Below are 12,004 nucleotides of genomic sequence, written 5' to 3'. Positions count from 1 at the left end.
CCTGATAAGTTTGTCCAGCCTGGATGCCCCCCACCCCCCACCCCCAAGCACACCACAGACTTAAAAAGGACACTTGCTATAACAGTCTGATAGAAGCTGCCTGCAGATGTTAAAAGACTGCAGCCTCCTTAGGAAGTACAACTTGCTCTGGCCCTTCCTATACACTTGAACCACATTGCATGTCCAGTCCAGCTTGTTGTCCAGCCACATGTACTTGTAGGAGTCTACAGCCTCTTGGTGAGCAAATCATCATGCCCATGTTACAAGATGTGACATCCGCAGCAGTGCAGGTTGCAAATAAAGTTAAGAAATGTTTCTTCATGTTCAGAGGTTGCTCAGCGGATGATGTATTTGCTCAGATTTAAAAAGGTTTTGGTCAATGTGAAAATGACTGTTGTGATTAATCCATGAAAACGTAATAAATGTTAGCTTCTTTAAGGAATTAAAACATTTTTAGTTTTTTTGTTATATTTATTTTTGAATTAATTGAAAATAAAGTTTAACACGATGCCAGCTTCTAGCTTTGTTTGACATTGTGTAGAACAGCCCTGATGACACTGAACTCCCAGAAAGCTTAAACGTCAACCAAACACATCCAAACTCCCCCCAAAAGGCTGAGACGAGGCTGACAAAAAAAGAAGCCAACCTAGCCCAAAAAACAATTGTCACAATAAACACAGCAGTATTTTCTCAGTATACTTCATTTGATAAATTGCTTTATTGTGCATTACACTGAATCACTAAGCAACTGAAACAACCACACCACACAAATATTAACAGTTGTTACTTGCTGAAACACGTTCTTTACAGTCACAGATACTGTTTTCAGCAGTCTCAGTGTTTTTCTTTCCTTGTTTGTATGGGGATTTCTCCAAAGCATGGGTTGATTATAATTTCTGACAGTCTGGCATAAAAAGTAGCTTTGTTTGGAATTGTGCAGCACCTGTCTATGTCATTGTTTCACAGAACAGCATTATCAAGATGCAGTGATAGCCAAGTTGGTCAGCAGGTGTCACCATGGAGATGGGTTTCAGCCTCACTTTGCCCATCACTACTGTGTACACAACTGTGTGCATCAATTTCTATAGTTACAGATGCAGCCACCTAATGTTGCCGCATCCAGCCAGACGTCGGCCAGCTGAAGTCCAGCCCCCAGCTGGCCGACGTCCGGCTGTCGTCGGGCTGGAAGTCCCCCTCCTTCTCCTGGGCGTATCTACTTTCCAGCATGAACACACCCCTTTCCCTCAATTGTAGACTGTCACCAAAAGGTGGCGCCTTCTTAACAAAAACGTTGAGTTCTGTGATTCAAAAAAGTTTTGGTGAAGTATCAAGTTTTGAAAACCTAAAATAGATGCCTAAAATTTTGTCAGTATGACCTTTCACACATTTCCATTGCGAATCACCAAAAGATTCCTTTGTTTCACTTCATCTTTTAACTAAATAAGTAATAAATACAGTAGGTTAAAAAAGAAGCGGTGCTGCGCTGAGCCAACCCGGTCTCACGGCAGTTCGTGCAGTAGTCACGAAATTTAATCTATTGATTCGTGCTCATGAACACGAATTCCCTCTTTTTTTCGTGTTACTCGGCACGACTTCTAACCTGCCTGAAATGCAGTGGGATAAAGTTCGTGCCTCTGAGCACGGCTTCTAAGCTGCAGTATAGTTTTTTTTTTTTTTTTTTGCCCCTGTCCCCCTTTTTTCCCCCCTTTTCTTTTGAACTGGAAGCTCAGAAGCTGAATTATGCCTTTAATTGCGCTCCTTAACCGCCACTTTTCCTTTTGACATGAATTTCTCCTCGTTTCATTTAATGTGGGGTGCTGCTTATGGTTGTAACGATGACATTTGTGGGGCTTTTTAGGTCTAAATTTATATTTACGTGTTTATGGTTAGTGCTATATTCGGTGTCCAATTTTTTCTTTGAGTTCCGTGGTCTGAAGCCGTTTTCCCCTCTGTGTTAAATCCATGAACCAACGATGAATAAATAAATGAACTACAGTACCCATCACCCCATCGGCCGTAACCATGGTCACGCGTATTCCCGTTGCTGTCCAGCTAATTGCATTAGTTCACCCGCTTCGGATGTTATCAGGTAATTACTGACTTTATTAGCGGTTTTCAGGCCTGTAAATATGGGCCAGCAAGGGCCGTCTGCACCTCGTAGTCAGTCGAGAAGGTAGTTATCGTTCTAACGGAGGATCACTGACAGAGAAGGACTACAGACGAAGGACTACAGAAGAAGGACTACAGAAGCCATGCTCGCTGACTTCCGGCGGATGCTGCAGTGTTCAGGTAAGAGGATTTCAATGGACAGCGTTTATATAGTGATATTATTACGGCCGTGAGTTCAATAAGCACTTGAAATTAGATTAATGTGGTGTAAGAGAGCGCTGATATCCCAACTCTGAGATGCATTTGTAGAGATTATTGCGGGTTTTGCCGTCTTTGAGACGCTAGCTTAAATTTTCTGTGCAAATGTTAGCGGATATCGTAGGAAAGCGTTCACTATTTAAACAATGTTATGACAGAAATATGAGCTTCTGGACTTACTAGTTAAGTAAAATGATTATTTTCAGCCACAGATTCCAAATAAATATCCTGATGAGCTTCAGTGCATCCATATTCAATATCTGCGAGTACAGTGCTTCATTTAATCTGCACTGAACTGACCCAGGCTTATCACAATGTAAAATAAAATGATACTGGTCTGAACACAGTTGCTGGATCAGGTGACCCTGAAGCCTCTCTTAGTTATGCTGCTATAGGCCTAGACTGCTGGGGAGGTTCCCGTGATTTCTTTATATTCACTGTAAACAAACCTTATATTTGCAAGTTTCTTATATTCAATATTTAAACAAAGAGCAGTCTGTTTATACTTCAGACTGCTGGCTTACTTGTGGTTCCTATGATACTTAAGAGTAGAATGGGATGCAGAGCCTTCAGCTCCTCTGTGGAAAGAGCCTTGAGGTGACTGTTGTGATTTGGCACTATACACATAAAACTGAAAGTCTGGCTGCCTTTAATCCTCTGTGACAAACACGAGGATCCATGAAACCTGCCAGCACCTGAGAATGAGCTGAAACTTGCAGTGTATTACATTCCCATCATGGAGAAGCTTCCAGACTCTGGGAATCCTGTCAGTGAGCAGGGACTGATTCACTGTCCTCAGCTTTAAACAAACCCAGTCTCCATCTCAGGTTTTGACTCAGCCTGCTTTGGAGTCACTAATCTAGAATCATCAGGCTACTTACTTTCAACACCATAATTTTGTTACTGATTCAGTTTATAAACCTGTTTTGTGCTGCAGCAACAATCAAACATGTCCAGTTCATACATCATTGTAGTTTGTGTCTTTGCTCTTTCAGAACTGAATTGGAAATCCAAAGGTGCTGGAAAGCTTCTTCTCCAACCCTCAAAGCCAAACTTCACCCATGAGAGCTGACAGCATGCAATCATTTTGAGAAGTGACACTCTCATAAATAAAGGTGAGCAATGATACTTAATGTGTACTTTTTGATTATCATGTTTAAAGGTTTGTCATTGCTCACAGTGGCCTTGTATTCATTAGGCATTTCCAGAATAGTATCCAGCAGTTTCTTGTGAGCTGAGCTGAATCATTTTTCTTTTAATACACGTTTAACATTCACTTGAGTATTACTTGTTATACATAACTGTGGCTCTGAAACAAAGGCTCTCCTGAAGGAGAAGAAGAGAGCCTTTAGATCAGGAAATAAGGAGGAGCTGAGAGCTGTGCAGAAGGATCTCAGAAGGAAAATCAGGGATGGAAAAAACACCTACAGAAAGAAGATGGAGGACCAGCTACTGCAGAGCAACACCAGTGGAGTTTGGAGAAGCTTGAACTCAAGTTCAGGCCACAAAGCAAGCCCACTCTGAGACTTAGAGTAGAGTGGGTGAACAACTTGGACCACTAGAACTACCAGCATTTTCACACTACTCCTTTTTCTACCAAGCGCCTCCAAATGGCAGTTTACATCTCATTAGGCCACCTTTTGTTATGTACACGGGGCCAGTAGATCGGAATGTGTGTGGGATGGGTGTGGGGGTGGGGATGGGTTACCACTGATGACCCAGGGTCGCCAGGTGTATAAAAAGCCAGGTCACAACACATATTTCACCTTTAATAAGAACAAATTTGTAATTGAGATCCCAGATTTGGAAGAGATGTTTTGTGTTCTCCGTGCTTCAGGTTCACAGCAGATGGAAGGAAACTCAAACAGCCACTAATGTAGCCTTTGTGCTGACTGTAGACTGAGGGATCTCTTCAAATTGTTGTATTCCTCCTCTTCCTCGTCACCCACTGCTTCAGATCTCGCTGTCACCATCAGACTGCAGCAGTTATGTTATTTAGCCATGAAACATGTCGTCACCCTCCCTTGATTTTTTTCAGGCTTTTCAGAAAACACAAAAAACTGAACCGAATGTTGAAAATTTAATTTAGACAAAAATAAAATTTTAAAAATGTCTTTGACCATTTTTTTAGGAGGGTGACGATATATAACCTTGTTCAGCCTGTTTGGGAATGCACTGAGATCAATAACCTAATTTCCAACGCAGATCTGGAGAAACAGCAAAAACCAACAGGACCCTACACAGCCACAGATGCTGCTCCAGAGCTAGAAGTTCTAAACCATAAAGACCAACCTGGGAAACTTGCTAAGTGTGACAGGTCCAACATAACCCCAGATACAGCCCAGCCACAGGGTGAACCAAATCTTTCAGATAATGACAACAGAGAACCAAACGCACCTCCCTCCTAAACTCACCAGCCTGCACCAACCTGACATTTCTCCTCCCTGAGTTAAATAGATGAATGGAAGTTAAGTGGTTACAAACATAAAAACCACGGGTCCACAGACAGGAGCAATGAGCTGAAATCAGCACAAAGCTACCTGAGAGGCTGTATTGAACTACTATATATAATTTAATCATTTGTCCTGACTGGTTTCACCTCAGATGTTCTTTCTCCTTTTGGTAGATTTCTCCCACCTCTGTTTTGATGCCAAGAAGAAGAAGAAGCTGCTTCAGAGAAGTGGGCTTCATGGTCTCAGTGCACAGCAACATGTGTTTTCACTGCCACAATCAAAACATTGAATAAAATCTATGTATTGTTGTTTGGAAACGTGTCATATTACTGCATGCTAAGGTGTGTTATTAAAGAAAAAAATGAGTTCTATATTTCTGGTTTGATGATATCCGAAGCTTTTGATTCAAAACGTTTATTTTCCACTGCACAAAATATTTACTGTTGCACATTTATTTCTCATAGGGATTTTTTTTTTCTTTCCATATTTCAGTCTCTGGTTCTTGAGAGTCATGGCTCTGTCTGGTCTCTGACAGAGATCCTTAAAAATATTATTGGAAAGTACCTATTAATTTTACTTTCAAACAGCTTTATGTGAATGTTATCTTTTCATTTATAATTTTTAATATATTGATCACAGTGTAGTGTACCGTAGAGGCATCCAAAAATGATGAGACTGGGCTGCTTGTGTGTGATTTGGAAGGTTTGTGTCTGTCTGTGACTCTGCAGAGGTTAAAGCTGTGATCCAGTCTCAGTCTCTGACTGAAGGTTGCTGAGACTCTGATTAGATACACAATGTGAAGTTCACAATTCTCTAAACAAATAAAATGGTAATGACAAACATGAACATCTGTACTTATTTCAGAGACATGAATGTTTACAAACATAATATTTATTTTAAGGATTGGACTTCATAAAGCGCACTGATGTTAGAGTGTGTGTTCATATTTAAATCATTTTGTAGGCTGAAATTGTAACGGTGGACCTGAGATGGTCCAGAGAAAGTAAACACATGTTAATTAGAATAATAACAACAACAGACTGAGACAGACAGCTGTGAAATGCGCACACAATGACGTCACCTCATTCACTGCTAGCTACATCGTATCATTCATGATCATCTATGTAAACAACGTTTAAAGAAGCCGCCACAGCTCTGCGGCTGTAACTGTTTCAAATCATATATTTTTGCTCGTTTGAACTCCGAGGATGTTTTTAAAACGGTCTTAAAAGGCTGTTTCTATGGTGGTTGTCACGGACGCCTCAGTAGCTTCTTAGGCTAACCTGGCGCGTCCGGTTCCTGCTGCTAGCTGTCTGCCGCAGGAAGGCTGCGTCCCATTTCAAAGAGCCGCCGCTCCGTCGTAACTGTGGCTCAAACACCACTTTATCCTTTAAGAAAAGGCCTTTTATAGCCATTTTGGTCGTAGTTTTGATTATAAAATAAAAGGGAAAATATAAACAAACAAAAAGCTTAACATTGATAAGACTTGGAAGAACAATGTGACACTGATGAGAGGATAAGGCTTCCCAGGTCATTGCCAGGCCAAACCGGCTGGTGATCAGAATTATTTTAATTATTTTTTTACCCAGTTTCGCTGGCGGTGCAGCGCTCACAGCCTGTCCGAGGTCCCGGGCTGAACTTCAAGCCCAGCCCGTCCCTCCAGACAATACTCACCGCTCCACTATAATGACCGCTTTACTCTCATCTTTCTATTGTTTTTAATGGACAGTTCCGCTTACAATTACAGTTCAATGATGTGAGGATCCTTGGTACAGTATACAGCGGGCTGCTAATGAATGCGCTTCCACTATTACTGCTCCTCCTGGTGGATAAACAAGACATTACCACCATTTTCCCCAAATGCTGCTTAGGGGCGTTCCCACCAGTGGCCGGAATTCCTACGTCATTAGCGGGGGATCGCGTTTAGGCCGAGGTTCGGCCACGAATCGGCCAAGGACCGGCCAAGGTCGCGTCACGGATCGGCCGGAAATTTTCAGTGGCTGCATCTGTAAATTGAAAATTGAAAATTACGGCAAAAAAGTTTTATTGTCCAAAAACGTATGCACCTAATTGTATTAGCTTAAGTTCCTTGTGTTTACCTGTACTCCTCACTGTGATGAAAATTGGCTCACATTTTGTGATATTTAATGTAAATAAATTTGTGGTGCATTGGTGACCTGTCCAGGATGTATCCTCCCTCTTGCCCTATAACAGATTAGTAAAGCTCCAGCCTCTTGGTGACCCTGGAGCGGTTAAACAGAAGAAAATGTATGGATGGACATGTGTTTATATGGATGTATGTGTTCCATTTAGTAAATTTGTTAAGAAAGTGCTTAAACAGGCAGGCCACACCTATACTCATCCCATAACACATGGTTGGTTGGTTTGTTTTCAGAAAAAAATATCCATGCCAAACTGGAATAGCTTCCCAGGCCTGGGACAGGACTATCTGGCAAACAAAGTCAACATGTTCTTGCTTCCTGTTCAGAAAAATGATGGGGAGGACAATCTGGCCAAAGCAGATTATAGATAATCTTTCTTCTGATAAGGCAAAACTGAAGTGGCCTCTTGTGTGAACAGGAAATTAAGCTTTGCATGTTGTTTAGGGTCAGGAACATTTTCTTCATATGCCACTATTCAAAAACTGTAAAAAAGTAGGACAACCAAATATGAATGTAAAATTCAATATCATGCATTCAGTATGAGCCTCACATTTACATTTTAAATTGTTTGGTTACAAAAGCCATAATAAACTTATTTAGAGTCTTATTATTATAGAGATCTATAATAGAAACTGTTTCTCATCCGTGTGAAACAAGTGCAATATTTCCACTGAGGATGAAGGGCTATTTCTGCTCCTTTCACTTTGCTTTCATACACGTCATTGAGAGCAGTTACCACAGCCTGTTACACACAACAGCAAATGATGGGTTTACAGCTCCCAAATCCCAAAACAGTTTTTGTAGCCTTGTGCAGCATGCCACACATACCTGCAGGCAGATCAGACTCAGAGAGGGAAAAAAATCTTGCTGTGTGATTTCAGCTTAACATTGTTCTAAACTTGCTTAATAGAATATCAACTGAAAAGAAAATAGTAAAGTGAAAAAATATTTATCCATCCACCAAATAAATAAATTAGGTGACATCAGGTAGATTTAGTGCAAAAATGCACAATATGTTTATTTCTTTGAATATTTTTTTTTTTTTTTTTTGCTAAATCACCATTATTTTAAAAACCCTTGGGAGATGACTGGGGACTTTAGAAGCTTATCATCAAGGTTTCCTGTCTTAACTTTCTTGGTTTGTTTTTATAGATTTCACTAAGCAGTGCATATCTGGGATAGCATGAAATAGTCCTCGGCCCTTTCTGAATGCAGCCATGTACTCTGCTGACACCTATTCTAAACTGCTCTTATGTACAATAGTGGCCTTTTATATTGGATATTCAGATCAAACAAAGACAAAAGAAGTGCAGCCTACATGCTGAATGCTGCTGTTTGAAATAGGAGTCAACATGCGACATCACTGGGATGTAAAGTAAACTATTTATTCAGACGTTGAGAAAGTTGCCTGCTCCTGTCCACTGGAGAAATCATGTTTACAGATGAATTCACACCCTGTGCAGAAGCGGTGAAAGTGAAAGTACAAAAAAGAATCTTCTCTTGGCACATGTCTAAGAAAAATGTGATAATCTTTTCCAAGCTCTTTTTAGTTTTGATGTACTGATGGTTAACATGGTTTCTGAGATAGACTGCTTTCTTTTTATGCTCTGTGTAAAAAGAGCAGGTTTATTGTGAATGTAAACAGTGTACCAGTGGAACAGGTATTTCTGGATTTCACTTCCTTACACACAAGCCAAGCTGATTACATGGTTAAAACATACTCTGCTGACATTTTGAATAGTGGTTATCAAAGAAAAGAATTTACAAGTCTATTCATTCAGATTCTTATCTGCAGACTAACAATATTTCAGTAATGGAATAATACAACCTTGCAGAAGTGTCTGTCCACAATCTGTCACAAAAATAAAGAATTTTAATGAAACTCAACTTTAAAATAAATGAAAAGTTGAAACTAAAACAGTTCAGATCTTCAAATTCCTTTTGCAAAATCAGGACCAAAAAAATAACTGATCATGGTTTTTATTCTATTTTAATGGTGCAGATTTATAAATAACGTGTATTTAATTATTTAGACCCAGACAACACTGAATTAATCTGAGTCCTATTAAGTCTTAGATCTTTGCCCAGCTGGCTGTTTATTTTGGAAACAATATGAAAAACTACATGGAGAACAGAGGTCACATTATGAGTGACTTTTTGTTGAACAGGCTAATATGCATTAACCAATATGCTATAACGTCCACATGAAGAATTCTGAAAAAGAACAAAGTTCAAAAGCACTTTTGATAACCTGAGTATTCATCACTACAACAATTTATCTATAAAAGGAGAAACAACTGTTGCTTCACTCTCGAGATGAGTGGATATTCAGCAAAGATCACTCTTAAATGGTCAAGTTCTGATAGAAGTTCAAGTAAAAACTTTAACACAAACTCTTATTCCATCTGCCTGAAAACCATGAAAATATTTAAATCAAGGAATACATAAATATGTTGAAATTATATTTCAATTCAGTTTCAAAGGCGTAGGGTTTGATGCTGTCAAAGCCAGAATGAAGGCGTGGCTGGAACAAGAAAAACACTCCCCCCAGGATATGATAACAACTTATAACTTCAACAGAAACTAAAATAACAATCAGTTGTATCTGACAATCACAAAATGCAGATCTTTGTGTTGATCCTTGGGACTGTGCTGCTTTCAAAAGGCAAGTTTTTGTTCAGTTATCTCATTATTAAAATTTGTAATTTTTAAGAAAGTAAATACTCTAATTTTCAATTACACATTTTCATTAAGTGCTTATACACGAGCATATGTTTGTCAACATCCTACAAATTATTGTACTATTACTTTGCAGTTAACATGCTTTGTTTAAATCTTTCATTGATTTTTTTTACTGAATTTTTTAGAAATTTTTTTTAGAATGTTTTCACAGCATGTGCTATTATAAACCAGCATACGTTTGTCTACGTCCTACAAATTATTGTACTATTTACTGTTAGTCTTTTTCTTTTAATCTTGTTTTTTATTTTTTTAATGAATATTTTAGAATTTATTCATGTCTTGTAGACTAGACAACCTGATTAAATTTACTTTATCTTTGAATATTTTGTGCTTTAGCAGCCTGTGCACTGAAATGTTACCAGTGTTACAACTCTGGAAGCTGCACTCAGACAACAGAATGCCCTTCCAGTAATCAGTGTGGTTCATTCACACTGACTTCATATGCAGGTATACTATTTTATAGCTTTTATTTCATTCTGCTTTGAACTGGCTCAGTTTACAGTTGTTTCTCTTTGGTTGCAGGTGGTTCAAGTTCTTCTAATGTTAAAATAAAATCTTGTGCTACGGCTGAAAACTGTGTCAATGGCTCATTCAACTTTGGAATTGTTGAAACTGTACTTACCAGCAGTTGTTGCAGCTCTGATCTTTGCAACTCTCAAGATGCCCCTGGTAATTTGCATCATTTTTTTTTTTTTTTTTTGAAATGGTATTTGCTGTTATTGAAATTCACCTTTTGTTTCCCGTACAAAACTGTTGAAAATTAAAAAATTTGGAATAAATCAGAGTTTTTGGAGAAAGTTCCAAAGGGAGTCAGAATGGTTGAGGGTGTGGAAACCCCATCTGTGAAAAGTTTGCGATAGAGCTTCTCATTATCACAGTCAGTAAAAACAAAATGTTTCAGCATTTCAAAATGATCTCCTTAAAGCCAAACAATAAACAGATCAATACAATTTTTTGCATATGTACGTTTTTTTGTTTTTTTTTAAACAGCAATCAGCTAAAATAGGCATGAGAACATATTACGTATATTTCTTATTTCACAGATGGTAGCATATCCTCTCCAAATGGGAAAAAGTGCTTCACATGTGACGGACAAGTTTGCACCAAAACTCTAAACTGCAGTAGAAATGAAGACTACTGCATCTCAACAAAGGGTAACAAGCCTGCAGTATTTAGTGTCTGCATGTCTGTTCTTCCTCTACTCAGAGGAATGTTCAATGATTCCTCTGTTAAAGCTTGCAGCACAGTAAAATTATTTTCATTTCTTCAGTGACTGCAGCAGGGCAAACGGTGACTTTAAAGGGCTGCGCCTCCAAGGTAATTTGCTCAAAAACGCAATCTGTACAGATTGCAGGAATCATTGGAGCAGAAATCAGTTGCTGCCAGGGTGACCTCTGCAACAGGGCCAGCAGTACAACTGCCAGCATTCTGCTCTCAGTGGCACCACTGATCTCTCTGATCTGGATCTCTTAGCTGATGGAAACAACAGCATCGCAGCCCAGTTTTTCTTCTCATCTTCACAATGCTTCCATTATAGCCACAGAGCTTGGAGAAAATAGAAAGTTAATAAAATGGAAAACTGAGATTTAAAAAATGTTTTTATGTTACTGAAAAAATAAAAAATAGATTTCTTAAAATCCTGGAATTATTTCTGTTTTCTTTAAAGTTTCTAAAACAATTTGCACTCACATTTGAAGGTTAAACATGAAATGTTTCTGTAAAACAAATGGAGAGGTAAAATAAAATATTGTGGGGTACAATATTTATATTAATATTTAATAACACTCACTTGAAACTACCATTAAATCACACAAAAAATACGCAAGTAATTGATTTTTTTTTCTCCTTCTTCTTTAAATCAACAAAGCAATACACAAATCAAGAAATCTGTCTGTACGACAACCCAATAGCTAAAAATTAGGGGGGTGGAATTGGTTGGGAGGTACGTGGTTATGAATTTTATCAAGACGAAAGCAGTCTGTGTTTATCAAACTTAAAATAAAATCCAAATTTATGTATCCAAATAAGATCTGAACAACAGTGTTAATTTCGTTGACCGAATATTTTCGTCATAGTTTTCATCAACGACCCTTTTTTTTCATGAAGATAACCAGACGATAATTAAATAAAATCTACCTAAAAGGATAGATTTTATTTAATTATTAAATAAAATCTACCTAAAAGGATAAAAATGATAACGAAATTAATTGACACTTTCGTCAACTAATAAAAACGAGACAAAAATGCTTGGCGGAGACAAAATCCAATCAGAACTGATTT

At 38.5% G+C, this 12,004-nt stretch overlaps 1 protein-coding gene across 1 annotated transcript; it reads left to right on the top strand.

The window, feature by feature from the left end:
• The first annotated feature begins 9,591 nt into the window (after window positions 1–9,591).
• On the top strand, window positions 9,592–11,268 carry LOC115795126 (urokinase plasminogen activator surface receptor-like). Its single transcript, XM_030750930.1, has 5 exons — window positions 9,592–9,647; window positions 10,061–10,171; window positions 10,247–10,393; window positions 10,768–10,878; window positions 10,995–11,268. The coding sequence occupies exons 1-5, from the start codon at window positions 9,602–9,604 to the stop codon at window positions 11,195–11,197; spliced, it is 618 nt and encodes a 205-aa protein (XP_030606790.1). The 5' UTR covers window positions 9,592–9,601; the 3' UTR covers window positions 11,198–11,268.
• Window positions 11,269–12,004: the final 736 nt, after the last annotated feature.

This window comes from Archocentrus centrarchus, chromosome 16, assembly GCF_007364275.1.
Source record: "Archocentrus centrarchus isolate MPI-CPG fArcCen1 chromosome 16, fArcCen1, whole genome shotgun sequence".
Taxonomy (NCBI): domain Eukaryota; kingdom Metazoa; phylum Chordata; class Actinopteri; order Cichliformes; family Cichlidae; genus Archocentrus; species Archocentrus centrarchus.
This window is presented reverse-complemented; position numbering and strand designations above follow the sequence as displayed.